Consider the following 18,056-nt stretch of genomic DNA (forward strand, 5'->3'; position numbering starts at 1 on the left):
TCTAAGTCTGTACTCAGTAAGCAGTCTTCTGATTAGAAACTGAATGCCTTCAGGACAAGGAATTGGATAAGAGTATTTCTCATTTTAAATTAGTAACTCAAAACTGTTTAAATTTTCTATCTTTTTTCAGATTCAACCATCTAGGATCCTAGAATAGTGAATATTGAGAGTTGCCCAGACTCCCTGGCAGCCTCTCTGCTGCATTCCCAGCCCCTAGTCTTTCTCTCCTCCGATGCACATAATCCTCAGCTGTTAGCATAATCTTTTTCAAATTCTGGTCTCATGAGGTCACTCTCCAGCTCAATCATCATCAACAGCTCCTTCGGTCTATTTTATCAAAATTAAAGTCATCAGCCAGGAACCCAAAGGTTTTTATCAGCTGTCCGCAACACCACCATTTCAACCAAGCTTATAAGGCCTCCAGGCCAGACAAGCTAATTTGCTTACAGTCTCCTGCCTTTATTACAGATGCTCGCCACCATCAGTTGACAATATCAAGTCAAAAATGCATTTAATACACCTAACCTACCGAGCATCATAGTTTAGCAAAGCCTACCTTAAACGTGCTTAGAATACTCACCTTAGCCTACAGTTGGGCAAAGCCATCTAACACAAATCCTATTTTATAATAAAGTGCTGAATATCTCATGTATTGAATACTGTACTGAAAATGAGACACAGCATGGTTGTATAGGTATTTGAAGTACAGTTTCTACTGAATGCATATTGCTTCTACACCATCGTAAAGTCAAAAAATCGTAACTTGCGGGCTGTCTGTAGTTTATTTCCCTGTGCTTTTGAGTCACCCCTAGTCCCCCTAGTCATAGGCCATTTAGCACATCTCAGAGCTCATCTCATTCAAGATGCATTTTCTGAATAGTCTCAATACTTCAGATACTGCCTTGACTTTAAATCCCTTAAGGATTTGGCCAGGCACTGTGGTTCACGCCTGTAATCCCAGCACTTTGGGAGGCCGAGGCGGGCAGATCACAAGGTCAGGAGATCGAGACCATCTTGGCTAACACAGTGAAACCCCGTCTCTACTAAAATACAAAATTAGCCGGGCGTGGTGGCGGGCACCTGTAGTCCCAGCTACTTGGGAGCCTGAGGCAGGAGAATGGCGTGGACCCGGGAGGCGGAGCTTGCAGTGAGCTGAGATCATGCCACTGCACTCCAGCCTGGGCGACTGTGCGAGACTCCGTCTCAGAAAAAAAAAAAAAATCCCTTAAGGATTTATGTGCAAGACCAGCATATTCTCTGGGCTCAGAAAGGGGGAGTCAAAAAAAAAAGGCATCACGTTCAGATCAGTGAGATGAAATGAAGTGACCAAGTCATTCAATCATCAGATATTTCAAAAACATTTATATATTTACAATATTTTAGCGAAATAACAAGTTCAAAATACAGTATTTTAGCAAAACAACAAGAGCAAAAAATATTTATATATTTTATAATATTTGTGCAGGGCACTGAACTAGGTGATGGGGACACAATGTTCAAGCCAAGGTCTCTGCCTTCAATGCAGTTTATATTAAACAAATATGATGAAAATTACCATACATACTATGAAAGAAAAGAACAAAAATGTCATGAGAGAGAATAACAGGGTAGAGCTAAGAATTTAAATTAGGTAGGTCCAGGAATATTCTGAGGATGTGATACTGAAGCTGAGGCAAAAATAGAAGCTGTGAGGCCCCTTAGGCCTAGGCCTGTGGCCATCACTTCTTGTTGGGCAGAGTAAGACTCAGAGCCACCCTGGATTCACCAGGAGGAGAAATAGAGTCTACTTCTTAACGGCAAGAGCGGCAAAGTAGCACCACAAAAGGCATGTGCCATGGGAGGGGTTTTTGGGTCATCTTTGGAAACAATCTACCACACTAGGTATGAGACGAGAGTATCTAAGATTGGGAATGGAAAGAAAAGAGATAAGTAAGAGCTATCACTCTTAAATAAATGTGACCTTTTTAACTGAACACAGTACTCCAGATTTATTCTGATTAATTCAGAATGCAGTCGGACTATTATTATCTGGACACGTCTATTAAAGTGGACTACAGTTGTATTTACATTTTTTTTTTCTCCGAGACTGAGTTTTGCTCTGTTGCCCAGAGCTGGAGTGCAGTGGCGGATCTTGGCTCACTGCAACCTCCACCTCCTGGGTTCAAGCAATTCTCCTGTCTCAGTTTCCCGAGTAGCTGGGATTGCAGGCATGCGCCAGGTTAATTTTTGTATTTTTAGTAGAAACGGGGTTTCACCATGTTGACCAGGCTGGTCTCAAACTCCTGACCTCGTGATCCGCCCATCTCAGCCTCCCAAAGTGCTGGGATTACAGGCGTGAGCCACTGCGCCCAGCCTGTATTTACATTTTTTAGCAGTCACATAACACTGTTTGCTCATGCTAAACTTGTGTGGTCATTTACAAACTCAGCTGTTTTTCACACAACATGCTGCCAACCCAAGTCTTGTATGTGTGCAGCAGAGTTTTATAAACCTAAATATAGGACCTTACCACAGAGGATACATAAAGATGATACTTTGTGTGTGAAAATATGGATCTACAGTCAGCATTTAAAGAGTCAGATGCTTGACACTCTGGCTCATAGGCTTAGAATTTGCCTAAAAGCTTTTTTTTTCTTTTTTTAACCTATAAAAGAGCATTTCCTGGCTGGGCAAGGTGGCTCACACCTGTAATCCCAACACTTTGGAAGGCCAAGTCGGACGGATCACCTGAGGTCGGGCGTTCCAGACCAGCCTGACCAACATGGAGAAACCCCATCTCTACTGAAAAGACAAAATTAGCCCGGCGTGGTGGCACATGCCTGTAATCCCAGCTACTCAGGAGGCTGAGGCAGGAGAATCGCTTGAACCTGGGAGGCAGAGGTTGCGGTGAGCTGAGGTTGCACCATGGCACTCTAGCCTGGGCAACAAGAGCAAAACTCCATCTCAAAAAAATAAAAAGGCCGGGTGCAGTGGCTCACGCTTGTAATCCCAGCACTTTTGGAGGCTGAGGCGGGAGGACCACAAGGTCAGGAGATCGAGACCATCCTGGCTAACATGGTGAAACCCCGTTTGTACTAAAAATACAAAAAATTAGCTGGGCGTGGTGGCGGGTGCCTGCAGTCACCAGCTACTCGGGAGGCTGAGACAGGAGAATGGTGTGAACCCGGGAGGCGGAGCTTGCAGTGAGCTAAGATCGGGCCTGAACTTCAGCCTGGGTGACAGTTGACAGTGTAAGACTCCGTCTCAAAAAAAAAAAAAAGAAGCATCTCTTTTCTGACTGTTGTTGACCAGGCTAATATACCTGTTGTGGTTTCTACTCATCCACAGCAAAGCCACATTGTTTGAAGTACTTTGATGGGCTATTTTGGAGCGTTTTTACTTCCTTCTCTGCTCCTAATTGACCTACTTAAACTCATTATTCATCAACCACTTGGGCATCCTGCTGTCATCCATTATCCAATATGTTTGTCTAGTGAGTGCAGTTGGGTTACAACAGCATTATTCCAAAAATGGAATTAGAAAATTATTTTTTCTCCTAAGTCTGCTTCTTGGTCTATTTCATATTCAGTCAGATTTGGAGGCTGGCATTTAGGGAACTATTCAAAAAGCTAGACTTGGTATCATTAGCAAAACGTAGGTCCCGCTGAAACATAGCCCAGAATAAGTGTACTCTCCTGAAGTCTTTCAGTCCTTCTTGTCTGTACCCTTCATTTTGTCCCTGTTGCATGTGGTCTTACGGCCTCCTTATCCGACCTTGCACCCCACCACCCCCACCCCACCCTCACCATGTTTACTCCTCTTTGGTCAAATCATCCCCTTCTTTTGGCTTCTCTAATGACACCATCTCCTAATTATCCTCCTACTGCTCTGTTTTTGTTTGTTGGTTTGTTTGAGAGAGTCTCGCTCTGTCACCCAGGCTATAGTGCAATGGTGCTGTCTCAGCTCACTGCAGCCTCCATCTCCTGGGTTCAAGCAATTCTCCTGCCTCAGCCCTCTGAGTAGCTGAATTTACAGGTGTGTGCCACCACACCCAGCTAATTTTTGTATTATTAGTAGAGACGGGGTTTTGCCATGTTGGCCGGGCTGGTCTCGAACTCCTGACCTCAAGTGATCTGCCTGCCTTGGCTTTCCAAAGTGCTGGGATTATAGGCATGAGCCACCGCACCTGGCCTACTGCTCTGTTTTTTAATCGGTTTCCTGTGTAGCTCCTCTGCCAGCCCCTTTAATATTAAGCGTGCTTCAGGTACCTGTTCTAGGCCTTCTTCTCACCCACCCTACACATGCTTCTTAGGCAAAACCTTTCTTTCTTCCTTTCTTCCTTTCTTTCTTTTTGAGATGGAGTCTCGCTCTGTCACCCAGGCTGGAGTGCAGTAGCACAATCTCAGCTCGCTGCAACCTCTACCTCCCAGGTTCAAGTGATTCTCCTGCCTCAGCCTCCCGAGTAGCCAGGACCACAGGCACACGCCACCACGCCGGGCTAATTTTTGTATTTTTAGTAAAGATGGGGTTTCGCCATGTTGGCCAGGCTGGTCTCCTGACCTTAGGTAATCCACCAACCTTGGCCTGCCAAAGTGCTGGGATTACAGGCATGAGCCACCATACCCCGCCCCTATCCATTCTTGTGGCCCCAGTTTCTCATCTACAAATGGTTCCAAAATTTGTATCCAGCCAGACTACTTCTTAGAGCTCCAGGCCCAAATGACTAACTGCCAAGAGGACATCATTATCTGCATGTCTCATAGGTACTTTGTTCGGAATGGAACCCCTCATTCTCTTAAAATATTTCCTATCCCAGTTTAAGACATTACCATCTTTCCTTTGCCCAGAGGATTAGATAAGGGTTAGTTAAACAAGGCTTGTACAGATTTCTTTCAGCCTCAACTCTGTCTCTGGTGATAAGAATGGCTTTCTCCTGGTATAAGGAGGGCACCATTCACATGGGAGTTTTATCTCCTGGTTTCAGTAAGAAAAAGCAAGGCCAGAGTGCTCTTCTTGCATATGCTATTTTTCAAGTGTATATTATTCTCAAAATAATCCTTATGCCAAAGTGGCATATCTCGGTGTGGCATATTTTGACTCTACAACTCCAATATCTAGTCACAGTGACCTGCCAATTTTACCTTCTAAATATATCTTCATGTTTCTCCCTGCCTGTATCTTACCTATCTCCAAAAATAAGTCTGATCGTGTTAGGACTCCTCTCTCTGTCTTCCCCCAGCCCCCAAATTCAGGACTTACCTTCAGGTCTGGTACCTGCCTCTTTATTCAGCCTTATCTCACTCATCTCTCGTTTATAGTCCATCTTCCAACTACATAGAATTTTTTTTTTTTTTTTTTTGAGACAGGGTCTCCCTGTGCCACCCAGGCTGAAAGCTTATTGTAGCCTTAACCTCCCAAGCTCAAGTGATCCTCTCACCTCAGCTTCCCAAGTAGCTAGGACTACAGGTGCATGCCACCACGCCTGGCTATTTTTTGTATCTTTGTGGAGACGGGGTTTCGCCATGTTGCTCAGGTTCTTCTTGAACTCCTGAGCTCAAGTGGTCCACCCGTCTCAGCCTCCCAAAGTGCTGGTATTACAGGCGTGAGCCACTGTGCCCAGCCCCTTCATGGAACTTTTTTTTTTTTTTGAGACAGAGTCTCACTCTTGTCACCAGGCTAGAGTGCAATGGTACAATCTCCGCTCACTGCAAACTCTGCCTCCCGGGTTCAAGTGATTCTCCTGCCTCAGGCTCCCAAGTGGCTGGGATTACAGGTGCATACCACCACGCCAGGCTAATTTTTTTTTTTTTTTGAGACGGAGTTTTGCTCTTGTTGCCCAGCCTGGAGTGCAATGGCATGATCTTGGCTCACCCCAACCTCTGCCTCCCGGGTTCAAGCGATTCTCCTGCCTCAGCCTCCCGAATAGCTGGGATTGTAGGCAGAGACCACCACGCCTGGCTAATTTTGTATTTTTAGTAGAGATGGGGTTTCTCCATTTTGGTCAGTCTGGTCTCGAACTCCCAACCTCAGGTGATCTGCCCACGTCAGCCTCCCAAAGTGTTGGGATTACAGGTGTGAGCCACCGTGCCCAGTCAGGTATTTTTAGTAGAGACGGAGTTTTACCATGTTGGCCAGGCTGGTCTCCAACTCCTGATCTCAGGTGATCCGCCNTCTCACTCTTGTCACCAGGCTAGAGTGCAATGGTACAATCTCCGCTCACTGCAAACTCTGCCTCCCGGGTTCAAGTGATTCTCCTGCCTCAGGCTCCCAAGTGGCTGGGATTACAGGTGCATACCACCACGCCAGGCTAATTTTTTTTTTTTTTTGAGACGGAGTTTTGCTCTTGTTGCCCAGCCTGGAGTGCAATGGCATGATCTTGGCTCACCCCAACCTCTGCCTCCCGGGTTCAAGCGATTCTCCTGCCTCAGCCTCCCGAATAGCTGGGATTGTAGGCAGAGACCACCACGCCTGGCTAATTTTGTATTTTAGTAGAGATGGGGTTTCTCCATTTTGGTCAGTCTGGTCTCGAACTCCCAACCTCAGGTGATCTGCCCACGTCAGCCTCCCAAAGTGTTGGGATTACAGGTGTGAGCCACCGTGCCCAGTCAGGTATTTTTAGTAGAGACGGAGTTTTACCATGTTGGCCAGGCTGGTCTCCAACTCCTGATCTCAGGTGATCCGCCTGCCATGGCCTCCCAAAGACACCCACTCTGTTGCCTCACAGGCTTTGCAAGTACTGCACTTTCTCCCCAGAACCCTCTTAATTCTACTCTTCATCTTAATTCTATTCTTCATCTGACTAGCTCTGCTTATCCTCCAAATATACTTCTTCCAGGCCTTTTCTGCTCTCCTGGGATAGGTTGGCTCTCCCTGCTGTTACTGTAGTGCTATCAGACTTGTCATTACTCTCATCACTCTTTGCTGTAATGACCTGTTTAATTGTCTACTTCCGGTCTAACCTATAAGCTCCATGAGGGCAGAAGCCCTGTCTGCCTTGTTCTTTGTGTATTCTCCACTCTTAGTACAGTATCTGGCATATAATGGGAACATAGTATTATTTGTTTAATGAATGAATAGAGTAAACTCACTCTGTTCCTAGTGTTATTTTTGTTTGTTAATTGATGTTATAGACTGGTTGCATCTCCTCAAAATTCATATGTTGGAGCTAACCCCTAGTGTGGCTGTATTTGGACATGAGGTCTCTAAGGAAGTGATTAAAGTTAAATGATATCGTAAAGACGGGGCCCTAATTTGACAGAATTAGTGTCCTTATAAAAAGACACACCGGGAAGTTTGATCTCTCTGTGGGACTTCACAAAAGAAGGGTCATAGGAGGACACAGGGAGAAGGCCAACATCTAGGAAGAAAGCCCTCACCAGAATCTGTTTTGCCAGCACTTCTAGCCTCCAGAACTGTGAGAAAATAAATTTCTACTGTTCAAGCCAGCCAGTGTGTGGTAGGTATGTTGTTACAGCAAGCCCAGGTAGACTCATATAATTGATTATTCTGTTTATGTCTTGTCTCCCTAATGCAAGGGCTAGGTCTTATATTTCTCTATATTGTTCTTTGAAAAACACCACATATGTAGAAGATTCTTAAGAAATATTGACTGAGTGATTAAAGTGAAAGTATTTCTACATATTATTCTTTCTTCCTGAAATACAATTTCCTTACTCTTTGACCAGCGAAAGAGTTGGGTTAAAAACTGCATTCTGAATTAATCAGAATAAATCTGGAGTACTGTGTTCAGTTAAAAAGGTCACATTTATTTAAGAGTGATAACTCTTACTTATCCCTTTCTTTTTTTTTTTTTTTTTTTTGAGACGGAGTCTCGCTCTGTCGCCCAGGCTGGAGTGCAGTGGCCGGATCTCAGCTCACTGCAAGCTCCGCCTCCCGGGTTCCCGCCATTCTCCTGCCTCAGCCTCCCGAGTAGCTGGGACTACAGGCGCCCGCCACCTCGCCCGGCTAGTTTTTTGTATTTTTTAGTAGAGACGGGGTTTCACAGTGTTAGCCAGGATGGTCTCGATCTCCTGACCTCGTGATCCACCCGTCTCGGCCTCCCAAAGTGCTGGGATTACAGGCTTGAGCCACCGCACCTGGCCACTTATCCCTTTCTTTCCATTCCCAATCTTAGATACTCTCGTTTCATACCTAGTGTGGTAGATTGTTTCCAAAGATGACCCAAAAACCCCTCCCATGGCACATGCCTTTTGTGGTGCTACTTTGCCACTCTTCCCATTAAGAAGTAGACTCTATTTCTCCTCCTGGTGAATCCAGGGTGGCTCTGAGTCTTACTCTGCCCAAAAAGAAGTGATGGCCACAGGCCTAGGCCTAAGGGGCCTCACAGCTTCTATTTTTGCCCACTTCGTTGTCAGCCACCAAGTCAAGAAGCTGGAGCCAGACTACTGACTGATTAGAGGCCAATGTGAAAAGAGAGGTCAAGTGGAGGAGAAATGAAGGACCCAGCCAACAGTTAGCACTGACACCCTAGGCATATGAGTGAAGCCATCTTGAGTCTTTCAGCCCTAGTCAAGCCAATGCTGGTGATGTTCTATAACTGTGTCACTGTCCAATATGGCAGTCACTAGCCACATACAGGGCTACTGAATCCTTGGAATGTGGCTAAGGCATCTGAAGAACTTCATTTTTCATTTTATTTTAACTTAAACTTTAAATTGCTAATGGCTACTTTCTAGGCCAGCATAAAAGTCTGTTACCACTCAAATCATCCAGCATAATACCACTGAAGCAACTGGGCACAGGGCAACCAAAAATCACCTTAGCACCTGCCCTCTGAGGGGCTGTAAGTACATATACAGTGACAAGAGAAGGCGGTGGAGAAGGATGCAGTGTAGCTCTGTCAGCCTTGTTTTTAAAAATGGAAGAAAAAATATCTCCCTCCAACATCACCCAAAGGGAAATTTCCAAGCAATGGAATATATCATGAGTCTCACATCTAGCCTAGAGAACTCCTGACTAGAAGAGTAACCTTCGAAAACCGTTTTCCTCATCTGCTGAAAAACAAAATTTAAACAGTTCCCTGGTTCACTCTCTTTTGGGGGAGAGGAGGAGCAGAAAGGAAATACGAGAGAGTCTACATTGCGTGCTAGACACGGCCACACTTATAATACATCAAATTCCCTTAATCCTTTTTTTTCAAACTAAGCAAACACAAGTTCAGAGAGGTTGTAATTTGCCAAGGACCTATGACTAGTTAGTGCTAAAGATAAAATTCAAAACCAGGCCTCTGAATTTCCGACCCCCTACTCTTCCTACCACAGCGGAATGCCTCGCCTATCAAAATAAAATTTCTAATGGCCTATTGAGTTTTCCATGATCTCTTCACCTAAGTAACTATTTCCAATTAATGCCTTCTTAGCAGGCTGATCTCATTTTCCTTCCTTCACTTTCCTATACTTATTTTTCCTCTGATTCTACCCATCCTTCAAACTCCAGTTTAAACTTTCTTTTCCTTCCATAAAATTGTCCTCATCTTAACACAATTTCCCTCTGAATTTTTATATTACTTATAATAGGCACCATATAATATAGCGTTCTCTGTTACACTGCTTTTCCCTTAAATAGACCTTGACCTCCTTGAGGACAGAAGCTATCCTATATCTTTGGAGTGGCAATCTTTCCAAATTTCTTTAGCTTTCCCCAGAGCCGTGAGTAGATACTGGAATGGACCGAATGATCTAAACTCAATAGACAAATACTTGTTGATTCATTAAAGTCTGCCCCAAACTCTGCTGTTTCACCCTTTGCTTTATAATCTACAGCACACCAATTAACCCAGAAGGGCTGAGCGGCGAATCCACGCTGCAGCCCCGCCACGTAATGCTCCCGGCCCGCTCAGTCACGCCACGCCCAGCCTGCTGGTTGCCGATTGGGCGTGGCCCAGCCCTGGGACGGCCGATTGGGCGTGGTGTGCGTGACTGAAGGCGTGGCTGAGAAGAAAACCTACGCTTTGGGTTAGACTCGGTAGTTTCCGGGAATCTTCGACAATTTCCGGCAACGATTTTCTCTCCCGTCGACCCACCTCGGGTATTTCCGACCCCTTTCGGGCTTTTCCGTTTGGCTGCCGCTCGGCTTTCTCCACTTCGGGAATTTCCGTGTCCCGCTCGGAAGCACTCGGCAATCGCTCGGCCTCCCCCATCCCCCGGTAACGGTCGCTGGTGAGTTTAAATGAGCCGGGGCTGGCCGGGCCGGAGCCGCTACCGGGGGGGCCTGAGGCACTGCAGAAAGTGGGCCTGAGCCTCGAGGATGACGGTGCTGCAGGAACCCGTCCAGGTAATGATAACCCTCTTCTCTGAGGCTTGGCTTGCAGCCTCGGTCGGGAAGCAGCGTAGGGCCACTCCGCGGCCTGGTGCGGCCTAGGCCCGGCTGCTTCTCCCGCCTCCCCTGCTGCCGAGTCCTGGCTATCTTTCGTCAGTTCGGAGGCCTTGCCCGCAGCCTAAGCCGTGTTACCTCTGGCCCTACGTTACTTCACCCTTAGTGTGAGCGGCTTCGGCGAGAATAACCGTCTTTCCCGTCCAAGCCAACGTCCGGCCAGCCCTTCCTGTCAGTCCAGGGGCCTGGCTTGACTGGGGGTGGGAGATGAGGGGCCGAAAACGCACCCCAGGCGCTCTCTTGCCTAAAAGATGATCGAGAAGCACATTTGATCGGAGCTTGTATGATCTTCGCGATGGTAGGGCAAGTTTGCGGAGGTTTTTTTATTTTTGTCTTTGGTGAGAGAGTGGAGGGAGAGTAGGATCGGTGTCTTTAATACTAATTTCTATTTTGGTAACAGACTTCCTATCCCACGTTTCCTTTCTCGGTGAATTTCCCACCGGACAATGACGGTTTGAGAAGACAACTCCAAGCCTCAGTGCTGAGGTGCAAGCACCAATACCAGGGGAGGAGGTGGAAAGGGCATATCTGGGTTGTTTTCATCCTCTCTGATGGAGATCAGGAGCATTTTGTTGTGCATGTTTATAAAGCATTCAGGAAATGAAAGACAGATAGTGGTGTTTGTGTCTGTTTCACTGCCCTTACACCAAGGTATGCTTTGACCCACAGTGCTGTGTTGCATTAAAAGAACCCTATTGGATTTTAAGTCTGTGATGCGGTGCCAAGTCATTTTCCCCTCTGACATCTGGAGAAACTGAATCTTTTGTGCCTTGGTAATGGACCAGGTCTGGGAGACTTCCTCCCACCATGTGATCTTTGACTTGATCAGAATTGACCTCTATCAACCGCTGTCATTGAGTCTTGGACTTTATTTTGAAGTTATAAAGCAAACCAATTTTTAGAAATTCCTTCATATTGCCTTTAAAAGGCTTGAGTTATCAAATAGTAAATATTTTATTATGTCACTACTTTCATATTTGTTTCATTTTTCTAAACAGCATGAAATACTCATTTCTTCTAGTTTGGCTTCTTCTCCAGCTGTTTACATATAGCAGCTATTAGTGTTTGAATTAATAAAACGTTAAGATTATGTCTTATGAAATTTACCTGTCTGTAAGTTGTATCGGTTTTTCTAGAGCTATTTCTTTTTACCAGCATAGTTTCTTTTAAGATTTTTTTTTACTCTGGCTGTAGATGAGGTAATTATATAATTTTTTAAGGCTTAACATGAACTTAAATAGATAAACAGATTACTCAAGTTATTTAATTTCTTTTGCATATTCTTGTAATTTTGTTTTAATAGTTAATGATTTTTTTTTTTTTTTTTTTTGCCTTCTCTGGCCCCAGAAGTCTTCTAAAGTGATGAACTAGTTGCACTGATAGATGATAACCACCATTTAATAATAATTTCAGACTTTATAAAAGCATGGAAGGCCGGGCGCGGTGGCTTACACCTGTAATCCCAACACTTTGGGAGGCTGAGGCGGGTGGATCACCTGAGGTCAGGAGTTCGAGACCTGCCTGGCCAACACGGGGAAACCCCGTCTCTACTAAAAATATTTAAAAATTAGCCGGGCGTGGTGATGGGCGCCTGTAATCCCAGCTACTCGGCAGGCTGAGGCAGGAGAATTGCCTGAACCCAGAAGATGAAGGTTGCAGTGAGCCGACATGGTCCCGCTTCTCTCCAGCCTGGGCGACAGAGTGACACTCCGTCTCAAAATAAATAAATAAATAAATAAATAATAAAAGCATGGAAAAGAAAAGGAATATGTATCCTGTTTCTAGATAGTACCCATCAGGTTTCCTATTTGCCCTTAAAGTACTCTTAGCAGTAACACACTTCAATATTTTTAAGGCTTAAATGTCAAATTTGCTTATTTTCATACTAGCATTGACCATTAGATTTTGAGATAGTGGTAAAAGTTTTAGGATATAACTAGGTAAAAATTTTGGTTGTATAGTATAAGAAGAAGCCATTCAAGAAGGGATTTGGAGCAGTGAGAAGAACAAGTAACTTTGACTACAATGATAAAGATCAATGATCAGGGATAGTGCTGCTAATGGGAAAGAATTAGGAAGAGAATAAAAATAGGACAGACATATAAGATACTGTCTTTATTAAAAAAAAAACAAAAAACTATGATGACCGATTGCATGTATTTGGAAAGCAATGAGAGTAAGTTGGAAAATTGTTCTTTCTTGGAATGCCTCAGAGTTGATGGTATTACTAGACATAGGAAAAAGTTCACAGAAAAGATGAACAGCTGTTTTCTGCATTTTTTTTTCTTTAAAATTTTAGCATAGAATGGCCAGGCTGATATACCATATATGCCTAAATTAAAACTCCATCTCAAATTACTGCTTCTCAGAAGAGTATTACTTTATATTTGAGTCCTTATAAAAGTCTCAAATATGAGGCAGAAGTTCTGTCAGTTCCTTTATTTTAATAGTAACTATTTGGAAAGACACACTAGGCTAAGTGACTTCAGTGAGAGCTTTTTGGATATTTATAAAAGTCACCTGATGAAATTGGTTTTTTAAAAAGAAGCAAAGAGATTTTATATAGATTTAGCAATTATTCCCGAGTGAAGCAAGATTTCACAGGAGTGTTGGATGAAGTTGTAAATAAGCCTTTCAAAAATTGATTTAATAAGCAATATAGCAATTGGGTACTATATACATGATATTGTTTTAGAGATCATTAGATGGTGAAGAAGTACTTTTGGCTGGGGATAAAATGTTCAGGGACAGCATCTAACATGGATTCAAAGAGTAACATATTTTCGCTACTCAATGAGAAATTTAGATTTAATGTACATTGGTAATGAATAACCATTATATGATCAGAAGAGTTTTTGAACAGAGGAATTATGTAATAAAAGCACCACTTTGGGAATATTAATCTGGTGCTGTTGGAAAGGGAGGACGAGACAAGAGTTAGACATACAGACTAGTAGAATAGTCCAACTGCATGATCATGTAGACCAGGGCTGCTTAATCTGGGCACTATTGACATTTGGGGCAAGCTAATACTTTGTTGGAAGCTGTGCATTGTAGAATGTTTTGTAGCATCCCTGGCTTCTAACCACTGGATGACCCCTCCATTTGTGACAACCAAAAATACCCTTTAGACATTGCTAAATGTTGGGGCATTAGTTGGGAGTAAGAAGGCAAAATTGCCCAGAGAAAGAACCACTGATGTGCATCTAAACTAAATCAGTATCCTGGAAATTCAGTTATAATGTATAATACAAAATTTCAACAGTGACTTTTTTTTCTTTATATTTTCTTACATTGTCTGAAGCCTTTATTATCCATTTCTTTTATGGTCTTTAAAAAAGGCAGCTGACTGGGCACAGTGGCTCACGCTTGTAATCCCGGCATTTTCAGAGGCTGAGGCAGACTGATCACTTGAGCCAAGGAGTTCAAGACCAACATGGCAGCATAGGGAGACCCTGTCTCTTTAAAAAAAAAAAAATAAAGACAGCTTTTTTGATAAAAACAAGAACACAAAATGTATAAAATATTTAACAAAAACAAGTATAAAATTTTTTTATAATAAGCTTTCTCTAACAAAAAATTCACAGTGATTAAAGGCTGGGTGCGGTGGCTCACGCCTATAATCCCAACACTTTGGGAGGCCGAGGCGGGTGGATCACAAGGTCAGGAGATCAAGACCATCCTGGCCAACATGGTGAAACCCCGTCTCTACTAAAAATACAAAAAAAATTAGGCAGGCGTGGTGGCGGGCACCTGTAGTCCCAGCTACTTGGGAGGCTGAGGCAGGAGAATGGCGTGAACTCGGGAGGTGGAGCTTGCAGTGAGCCAAGATCGGGCCACTGCACTCCAGCCTGGGCGACAGAGTGAGACTCTGTCTCAAAAAAAAGAAAAGAAAAGAAAAGAAAAATTTATAGTGATTACATTTAAGTCTGAGTACAACTTAGAGAGGTTTGTTTATATTTTAAATAATATTTTATATTTAAGAATAGCTAGCTGGTAAGGAATTTTACAACTTTAAACTGTTGTTTATTTATCTTTTAAATTAGTGCACCTGGGGACTAACCCATTAACTAGTCGGATTTCTCTGAAACATTTTTTGGGGAGATGGAGAGGAGTGTTGTTCTTTTGGCTTCATAACTTTCTTTTAGCAGCATTTTACCCATCTGGCTTTAATTTGTAGAACTCTAGCGGTAATGCACTGGGTGTTGTTCTTTTAGGGGAAGGCCCACACCATCAGTTGGGCAGAGGTGCTGATTTTAGCCCTGTTCATCATCAGCTACTAATCTGTAGTGCGTTAGAGAATAATCTGTTCTCCCCTCAATCCCCGCACAAGAGACACTGTCAGTCAGGATCTTAGAATTGATTGAGCAAAGCGGGATGGAAGCAGTATGTGAGATTCTCTACATAGCAAGTTTTTTCTGATGCTCTTAAGAATTGGTGCTAAAGGAATAATGTTCTGAGCAAAGCTTGATTTTTAAGTCAGAAATGGATACAACTCTTGAATATGATACTTTTTTCCTTCTTTTTTTACCCAGCCCTTGCCCCCATTTCTTTAATTTTAAAAGGACAGAGAAAATTTCGAAATTCTAGGACTTTATGACTTTAGTATATATGTGTGAAATTTTCCTGGTGGTCCATAGTAGTAAAATAGCTGGTAAATCATTTGAGTCTTTTGTGGCTTATATGTTGCAAAAAAAGCAGTTGTAGCAGGTATGCTGGGGAGATGTTATGTAACGGAAACTACATATTTATTGAATTTCTTTATATTAAGAGATTAGCAAGAAAAAGGTTTTCCAAGTGCTTAATGTGTGACAGTATACTAGGAGCATTATTAATGGATCATTTCATTTAATCCACAAAACAACTCCAAGAAATAAACTCCATTTATCAATGAAGAGATTGAGGCTGAGAAAAGTTGAGTATTTCCCACAAAGTCCCACTACTGGAAGTGCTGGCACACAAATTTGAGCATGTCTCCAAACATCAAATCTTTGGTATCTTCGTTCTGCTCACCATTTTCTTTCACTTACATCAAAATTAAACATGTAGGTTCTTAGGAAATCCCAGATTTCATAAAGGAGTAATTAAGTGGTAATTATTTGCATGAAAAAATAATTCTTCTATTTATCACAGAGTTTCTTTCAATAGAGACTCCCAGAGATTCTTAATTATTAGATATGCATCTAGGAATACAAAGAAACTTAATGCTCAGACTAATGTACAAGAGTGTCAACAGCGGAAGACTGCCAGAAGTTAAAGATGATTTGCTTATTCATTCAACATATATTTACTAAGCACCTGCTTTAAAAGCACATAATAGATGCTGGGAGTATAATAGTGAGCAAAAACAGACGTAGCCCCTACCTTGTGGAGTTTATAATATGGTGAGGAAAACATGACTCAAATACTCTCCTAAATTAATACATAATTATAGCAGTGGGAAGTATTACAAAGGAAAGGTACTTGGTGCAATTAGAGTGTATAATAATGGTGCCTAATCTCATCTTTTTCCTTGTATCTAGATAGGAGTGGTAAAATTAGATATCTTTGAGACTTTTTAAAATTTAAGCTATATAAACAAAGGTTAAACAAGAGGTTCTGGAGACCCCAAACTAAGTTCATTACTGTTCTTTCTTGAGGAAATAGAAAAGGCTAAGTCATTTACTACTTTTATTTTTTAAATTATAATTAATAATACTCATTACAGAATTATTAAACATTTACTTGTTTGTTCAACAAAATTTATTGAGTCTTTACTGTATCTAAGGTATATTAATCACTTAATATAATTTAGATGTACTGGTACAATGTTAGCTAGTGATCAGTAACCAGATTTTACTGGTTTCCATTGTAACCTTATTAAATTGTTCAACAAATTATAAGCTGGTATATGTGCTAAAAGTAAAAAATAACACTTGTATCATGATCAGGTGTGAGATATCTCAAAAGTAGTTTATTACTAAAAATGATTTGACATTACCTAGTAAAGATGAACATATGCATATTCAACAACCCAGTAATTTTATTCCTAAATATATATCCTAATTTGGAGAGATTCTTTTTGTGTTTTTTTGATGTGAGTCTTGCTTCTATTGCACTGCCGCGGCTATTCACAGGTATGATCGTAGCCTTGAACTCCTGAACTCAAGCAATCTTCCCAGCTCAGCCTTCTGAGTCACTGGGACTAAAGGTTCACACCTTTAGTAGTAAATGGGCTGAAGAGATTCTTAAACATGTACCCCAGGAGATGAATCTAAGACAGTTGCAGCATTGTTATAATTGGAAAAACAAAGCAAAAAAACAGCCCTAGAAATAACCCAGATGTCCACATGCTGTGAAATAGATAAAATACATTTAGGACTTCGATATATTTATACAGTGGAAATATTATTTATTCAGCAATGAAAACAAATGAACTCTACACACATCAAGAATGAATTTTCAAAACATTGGATTTCAAAAGCAAATCATAGCAGAATGTATACAATATGATTGTATTTATTTAAAGTTCAAAAACAGGGAGAAGTAAATGTTATACTGCTTAGAGATGATATGTACAAATGTATAAAATTGTGAAGAAAACCAAGAGAAAGGTCAAGAAAATTCAGTGTGGTGGTTTCCTCTTTGGGACAGGGAGAGGTTTTGCTATCAACAAGGAGTGCACAGGGAGTTTCAGAGATATTTTATGTCTTAAGCTGGGTGGTGAGTACACGGGCCTAAATGTTTTTGGTTATTGTTACTTAAAATGTCCTTCTATCTCATATATGCTTTAGGTTATATGTTTCATAATTCTAAAAGAGAAAACATATATTCAAAAAATTAAAGGTTATTCCTATGATAACTTTACTCATTTGCATTCCAATATGCTTCCTGGAGTGGATGAGAATTGAGTGGCATTAAAGGTAATAGATAGTGAAGTTTTTGTGGGAGGATGACATACATTTTAATATCTCTATCGTGTATATCACATAAAGTGGTTGAGAACCACTGCTGCTAAGGGTCTGTAGTTTAGTAGGGTTGGCAGTCCTGTTAACAAATAACCGTGTTATGAGTGCTTTACTAGAAGAGGTATCTTAAAAAAGAAATGGCTTGATACCAGCCAGGAAAGCTTTATGGGGGCAGATGTTATTTAAGCTGGATCTTCAGGGATGAGCAATTTATAAGGGGAGATTGGTGAGGGGAGCCCACATTGCCCAGTGGAGGAAAAGGATGTACAAAGGCATGGAAACCTACAAGTCCACAGAGAGTTAAGTGAGGAAATTCAGATGTGTTAGGAGCCACCCTGTGAAGAGCCTTACCCAGCACACTCTGGAGTTTGCTCTGTGGGCATTGGGGTTTTATCACTTAAATTAGGGGTATTAATTTCAGTATTCTATATAAGGCTCTGTGCTAGTAGTTACCTTGAAAGTCTGTATGTATGTATATTTATGTTCTTTTTTCCTCCATTTGCAGGCTGCTATATGGCAAGCACTAAACCACTATGCTTACCGAGATGCGGTTTTCCTCGCAGAACGCCTTTATGCAGAAGGTTTGAAATCTATTCATTGCTGTAGAATGATAAATGAATAACATATGAAATTCGATAACTTTTTATCACTGTAACAAGATTCTAGATATCATTCTCTTGTTTTTTCTTTCTGATTGACACTAGTTCATAAAATCTTTTTTTTTTTTTTTTTTTTTTT

General features: G+C 42.0%; 2 protein-coding genes across 4 annotated transcripts in view; one reads left to right on the forward strand and one right to left on the reverse strand.

Annotated features, from left to right (window-relative positions):
* MYL4 (myosin light chain 4) overlaps window positions 1-10,100 on the reverse strand; it is a 40,490-nt gene extending 30,390 nt beyond the window's left edge. The window contains exon 1 of one of the 3 annotated variants that reach the window (XM_017882949.1): window positions 10,022-10,100. The gene's annotated coding sequence lies outside the window, so the exon portion shown is untranslated. Of the gene's footprint in view, window positions 1-9,766; window positions 9,782-9,946; window positions 9,963-10,021 lie in introns of those variants that run through there. The other 2 variants (XM_017882947.1, XM_017882948.1) reach the window with 2 other exon arrangements.
* An 80-nt stretch (window positions 10,101-10,180) lies between these two features.
* CDC27 (cell division cycle 27) overlaps window positions 10,181-18,056 on the forward strand; it is a 72,993-nt gene continuing 65,117 nt past the window's right edge. Inside the window, 2 exon segments of the mRNA XM_017882950.1 lie at window positions 10,181-10,272; window positions 17,824-17,899. Coding sequence (XP_017738439.1) covers window positions 10,246-10,272; window positions 17,824-17,899 — 103 coding nt within the window. The 5' untranslated portion in view covers window positions 10,181-10,245.

This window comes from Rhinopithecus bieti, unplaced genomic scaffold, assembly GCF_001698545.2.
Source record: "Rhinopithecus bieti isolate Rb0 unplaced genomic scaffold, ASM169854v2 scaffold_12928, whole genome shotgun sequence".
NCBI lineage: Eukaryota > Metazoa > Chordata > Mammalia > Primates > Cercopithecidae > Rhinopithecus > Rhinopithecus bieti.